We start from the raw sequence: 6,949 nt of genomic DNA on the forward strand, positions 1-6,949 counted from the left end.
ACCTAAAAATTCAATAAATTTTGTAAAAATATTATATAAAGTTAATGCATATTGTATATTGTCAAATATAGTAGTCCACAAATCTTATAGTCGAATAATCCACAATTATTTGGTACATTTAAAGCAACAAATCTTTGAGGAATATTTGAAAGATAAACAAATCCCCCTTTTCTTATCAGGTAGACAAATCAAGTCATGCCTCTATAATCTCAAAATCAAGAATAATATTGTAGATACCCTTACTTTATTTTCCTGTACAACACTAATACTCCTCTATAAGTTCATGGAAGTTGAAGTCTCTGTTTTACTAAAGCCTTAAACTACATTATTATTTCCTCAAGTTCTAAATAAACTATAGTTGCACTATATTATTAAAGTTTTCTATTTAACTTCATGGATGCAGTGAATAGATTAGGAGCAGAAAGCCCAGTGGTGATATTCAGCAAGAGCAATTGTTGCATGTCTCACACTATTGAAACCCTAATTCGTAATTTCGGGGCGAATCCAACGGTGTATAAACTTGATGAACTTGAGAAAGGAAAGAAGATGGAGAAAGCATTGATTGAAATGGGTTGCAATCCAAGCACTCCAGCTATATTTATTGGGAAAGAGTTTGTTGGTGGTTCTGATGAAGTGATGAGTCTCAATGTTAAAGGCAAGTTGAAGGAATTGCTCATTGAGGCTAATGCTATTTGGGTATAATCTATAGACTAGAACTATGAGTAGTATTTACACATGCAGTAAAAAAAGTGTTGTTTTTTTTTTCCGATATTAGTGTGCTAAATAATGATTTTTTTCTCCTCAAAGATGATGTGATATATATATATCTATCAATCAATAAATAGTGTCTACTTTTACCATCAAGAATTCCAAAAGATCTTCAAATGGACTTGTTTTCTTAGTTATTGTCCAGAACAATTTGCTGTTTATCCACTAAAATATGGTCTTCTTTTTTCCTTGAATGAATGTGATATAATCTGCTAGTAGATAATGTCTGCTTGTACCATGCTAGAATCCTAAAAGATGTTCACATGGTGTTGTTTTGTTGCTATCCAGCATCGTTTACTGTTTTCCCCGTTTTAATTTAGTGCTAAATATGGTTCCTTTCTACCTTAAAGAGTTGTGATATGTATCTTAGTAAATAAATAATGTCTACTACCATGCAAGAAGCATTCATAAAATGTGTGAGTTTACCCCTACCTTGTTTATTAATCAAACTCCAATACCTTGTTTATTAATCAAACTCCCGGGCTAGGTATGTTTTTCAACAAGTTAACACTAGGTATGTTTTATCAACAAGTTAATTAACACTAGTTTATTTCAGTTTCTTTTTTGATATTATCCTCTCAAGAAACAATAGTTGTAATAATAGACTATCTGAAGAGAAAATATATCTCATTCAGTTAGTTCAATGTAAGGCCGGTCCCGAAATATATTAATTTGCTAAGAATTATATCTTCGCTCAGACTCTAAATTAGGCATTGTGGTGTTAGAAAAAATTGTGAAGATTAACACCAAAATCTTCTGATTGGAAAGTTGTATGGATGATTAGAGGAAGTGAGAGGTAGTTCGAAACAAGTTGAAAATTATCAAATTAGTAATTGATTAGTAGTGTAACTAGTTTGAAGGGTACTTTTGTAAATAGCCACAGGGGCATAGTGGTAATTAGCTAACATCTAATAGAGGCAGTTATAACCGTATACATGTATAAGTAATGGTGTAAGCTCATTACCAGATCATCAGTTCAATAATATTTGATCTCAATTTCTCAATTACTCTGTAATCTTAGCTTACGCAGTACAATTTCTCATGGTATCAGAGCGGGAATCGATCTAATCAGCGTGAGTCAATTCGTACCTAAGGTTCTTCGATCGCCATAGCTAAAAGCTTGGTGAAAGCTTGGAAAACGATCAACCATGGTAGAATTGCAAGATACGCAGATTGGAACCACACAAAATCCGCAAACACAAATTCCGCAACTAACACAAATTTCTCAGATCGATTACACACATCCATTGCACTTACAAGCTGGAGATACATCAGGTGTTATTTTAATTGGATTGAAATTAACAAGACCTGAAAATTATACGTTATGGAGCCGATCAATGAAGCTTGCGTTATGGGGAAAAAACAAGCTAGGGTTTGTAGGTGGAAGTTGCACCCAAAATATGTATAAAGGAGAGTTGATTGGACAATGGGATCGATGTAATGTCATTACGTTATCATGGATTAGTTGTACAGTTGCCCCAGAGTTAGTTTCTAGCATTGTGTTGGCTTCAAGTGTGAAAAAGGTATGGGATGAATTCAAAGAAAGATTCGACAAGTCAAACCTCACTCGGATCTATCAATTGATGCGAGAAATTGCCACATTGACTCAAGGTATGGACACTGTCACTGTGTACTATTCGAAAATGAAGGATTGCTGGGATGAATTAGATCTATTAACACCTTTACCACCAGCATGTGGTTGTGCAGAAATGGAAACTTACATTGAATTGTTAACTAATCAAAGGCTGTTACAATTCCCAATGGGCTTAAATGAAAGTCATAGTCATGTAAGGAGTGATATCCTACTTAGAACACCAGTGTTGACAATTAACCAAGCATATGCTATAGTCATGCAAGAGGAAAGTTAAAGAGTGTTAGGAGTAGTAGACAACAATAGAGACACCTTAAGCATGTATGCTGGTAAGAAGCAGTACCATAGTCAAGGGAATGGGCAGAAGAAATCTGGTGGTGTGTTTATGCCTGGGGTTCCCTGTATACACTGTGGATATAAAAATCATCACTCAGTTGACTGTTATAAAGTAGTAGGTTATCCAGCAGACTTCAAAAGTAAAAAAAAGTCACAAGGAACAGAAGGAAGATTTTATGCTCACAATGTCCATAATGTTGATGCTGCAAGAGGAGAGCCTAGTTTTGGACAGGGAAAAGGAAGGAATTTCTTGAATGTGGACCAGTACAAAGATTACATGAATATGAAAAACAAAGGGAAGGAAAACTATCAGTCTGCAGGAGGCTCAACAGGTGAATACTATTCCAACATGGCAGGTATGACAGGTATATCAACCCTGTTATCAAAATTTGGAACTTGTGATTGGATAGTAGACAGTGGTGCATCTCATCATGTAACAACACTTAGAAGAGTCTTAAGTGAACTTAAGGAGATAGAAAATCAAAGCCATAGTGGGGTGCAAGTTCCAACTGGAGAGAAATGCAAGATAACACACACAGGGGAGACAATCATACTGAAGAATCATATTATTAAAGATGTCCTATATGTGCCTGACTTTAAGTTTAACTTGCTTTCAGTCTCTAAGATAACAAAAGAATTGTGTTGCTCAATGAACTTTTACCCAGAATTTTGTGTATTTCAGGGACTCTACAATGGCAAGGTGATGGGGATTGGTAGAGAATCTGATGGCTTATATTAGTTGAGGCAAGAAGAAGCAGTAAGAGCAGGAGCAGTACTATAAGAACAAATAAATCCATCAATTTGGCATTTCAGAATGGGGCATCCCTCCACAGAGGTTATGAAGCATATACCTTTTCTAGAATATAAGGTGAATAAGGAGACACAACATCAATGCACAGTGTGTCGACTAGCTAAACAAAGCGGGCTTAGATTCCCTGTAAGCACAAGTAAGACAGATGCTATGTTTGATTTGATTCATGTGGATGTTTGGGGCCCTTTCAAGGTGCCAACCTATGATAGAAAGCTTTACTTTGTAACAATTGTAGATGACTTCAGTAGGTATACTTGGATATGTTTAATGCAGTCTAAATGTGAGGTCATTATTGTATTAAAAGATTTTCTCTGTAGAATAAAGAACCAATATGATGCTTCTGTTAAAATCCTGAGATCTGACAATGGAAGGGAATTCTTTAACTCTAGTTGTTTAGAACTGTTTGCTTCTCTTGGCATAATTCATCAAAGTAGTTCCCCCTACACTCCACAACAAAATAGTGTTGTGGAGAGAAAACATAGGCACATTTTGGAAGTAGCCAGGGCATTAAAATTTCAAAGTGGTATACTACACAAGTTTTGGGGTGACTGTGTTAGGACAGCAGTCTACTTGATCAATAAACTTCCTTCCACTGTTTTAGAAGGAAAATCACCATATAAGGTATTGCACAAAAGGGCTCCACTATTTGATCACTTAAGGGTGTTTGGATGTATGTGCTTTGCCAGTGTATTGCCTAAAAGGACCAAGTTTGCTCCCAGGGCAAGGAAGACTGTATTTTTGGGATACATAGAAACTCAAAAGGGTTATAAGTTGTATGATTTGGATACCAGGACATTTCTTGTAAGTCGAGATGTGAGCTTTAGGGAGGACATATTCCCTTTCAAAGGGGAAAATGAGAGATGGATGACATCTTTATTGAATCTCAGCTAACAGTCAATGAACCAATCATTCCATCTCCCTTACTCCCTCCAGATGTGGAAGCTCAACTGGATGTAGAAGGGTTAGAAGACTTCGGTGTGGATACTCAAGATCACACTCCCATTAACAACAATTAAGCACAGGTTGATGATATTCAAGAGGCAGTTGCCACTGTAGATCAACTGCCAAATGCAGTGGTGCTTAATGAAGCAGATTGTCCTGATCTAACTGTTCAGGTGGTTGAACCAGAGGTGTTGCCAGCTGAACCATCTACCAGATGCAGAAGGAGTGTTAGGCCACCAATATGGATGCAAGACTATGTCACTACCAAAAACAATGCTGACTCTTCTGAATACCCTATTTCCAATTATATCACCTATTCTTCCCTTTCCACTACCTATACATGACCCTGCCTCAAGGATTCCATCCACAGGGGGAGAAAAGAGTTTGCAAATTGGTCAAGTCTGTCACGACCCAACCCCGTAGGCCGCGACTAGTGTCCGTGCTGGACACCCAAACGTACCCAATACCCCAAACCAGCATATTAGCAGTAAACATCAAGATGGAAGTTAGTTGGTGCTATTAAATATCACAGATGAACAGATTTTGTACGTGGAAGCCGATAAGGCCATCACAGATCATAACAACCCAAAACATATACAAAACCCACATGTATGTCTACAGACCTCTACAGAACATAACAGAATCATATGACGGGACAGGGCCCCGTCATACCCCTGAATAGCATACATATATATACAACAGCAGCAGACTGTACCAAGGTATAGGCTCTGGACAAAAGAGCGCTCCAGAATAGCAGAATAGATATCCTAAACAGGCGGGTCAGCAAATCTGTCATTAGTACCTGCGCGGCATGAAAACGCAGCCCCCGAAGAAAGGGGGTCAGTACGAAATATGTACTGAGTATGTAAAGCACGGAACGTAGTAAACAAAGTCATAATCGAAGCAGAAGATACAAAAAATGAACGGAATATCCAAATTAGCAAAAATGCTGATCATAAAGCATAAGTAGTATTTGCAGAAAACGTATGTCATACCTGGTCCCATTACGGAACAAAATCATAACTGAAACATCACGTACAGAAAAGTGAGTGTGATATACAAAGTATCAAATGCACATTTTCAAAACATGAAGAGTGTGTACAGAAACATATACCATATCACACCCGGCCCCTGCCAAGGGACTCGGCAGACAGAATGTGGCCACCCCCCGACGCTGGTGCCACAACACATAAGGATCGGAAAAGGGGAATGACCCCGTAACATAGCATAACATATCAAATGGTCATATCAGATCATATCATATCAGAATAGTGTACATGGCACAGCATACTCCACAACCCATGTACATATATACCTGCCCCCTCACATCGAGGCACGGCGAACAATGCAGTGGAAGACGCTTGAGAACATATCCTGGCCCGGGCTCAGTGGGGGAAACATTGAGGCATCCACGAACGGAGTAGTGAGAAACTAAATGCACTAAAAATACCATATATATATTTCCAGAGACTCAATGAGGCATATCGAATGTCAAATCAAATCAATGAAATCGGACGGAAACATAGTAAGTAAATTTAGATGTCATAACGGGTTACGGAGGCATAATCTATCCGAGATCGTTTTCAAGATTCAAAACAATTTATAAGACTTAATGAAATATTTAAAATAGTTTTTATTTAGTAGATAAAGGAGTAGTTAGAGTATCTCTAACGAAAACGCTCGAAGACAAGTCATAGACACATAAAGGGTAAAATTGGAAATAGTGGGCCCACCTCGGAACCAATGAAGCGGTGGGCTCAAATTACGTATTTTTAAGCTTATGAAGTCACCTACAAAGATCCTAGGGCATTCCATAACTTTCTAGGCAATTTGGGGAAATTTGCATAATTTTCCAACAAAGGATACTTAAGGAGTTCAATCCTATTGAACAAAAATGCGACAATTTCAATCGCGGATTCCGATGGACAGAATATTCCCCGAAGCGTAATTCCAATCCTAGTACATCTAGGACATGCCAAGAGAAGAATCGGGATAGCTTTACATACCTTTCTTGGCCTTTACGCTTGCCAAGACTCAAATTCCGTTTCGTCCAAAACCTACAAATGGTCACATTTACCAATTTACTATTCATAAGACTTAAAATTTCAACCTTAACCAATTCTTGTCTATAAAAATTTGGGCAGCATCTCCCCTATATATATATCATCCCCGAGGTTAAAACTCGGCTAAGACAACAACCACCACACCAACAACAATATATACAACATCAACACACAATTTTATACATGCAATTCACATTTACACATGCACAACATATCCAAATCACCTTAAAACAGCCCCCATGGCTTCAACAACATTCCAACACCAACATTCATAAGTTCATACATGCAATTTATATTTACTCATCTACCATACGTTTAAATCCTTACTAAAACATGAAAAAAAAAACGAGCAGTCCTTACCTTAACAAATTGGCTTCTTAGCTTAGCTAGAGTTTGTGAACTGAACTAATAATTGTTCTTGTTGCTCCAATGGCTACT

General features: G+C 37.5%; 1 protein-coding gene across 1 annotated transcript; it reads left to right on the top strand.

Annotated features, from left to right (window-relative positions):
- The first annotated feature begins 241 nt into the window (after positions 1-241).
- LOC132614650 (monothiol glutaredoxin-S6-like) lies at positions 242-901 on the top strand. Its single transcript, XM_060329157.1, has one exon. The coding sequence runs from the start codon at positions 394-396 to the stop codon at positions 700-702; it is 309 nt and encodes a 102-aa protein (XP_060185140.1). The 5' UTR covers positions 242-393; the 3' UTR covers positions 703-901.
- The last annotated feature ends 6,048 nt before the right edge of the window (positions 902-6,949 follow it).

The sequence above is a fragment of the Lycium barbarum genome, chromosome 10, assembly GCF_019175385.1.
Source record: "Lycium barbarum isolate Lr01 chromosome 10, ASM1917538v2, whole genome shotgun sequence".
Taxonomy (NCBI): Eukaryota; Viridiplantae; Streptophyta; class Magnoliopsida; order Solanales; family Solanaceae; genus Lycium; species Lycium barbarum.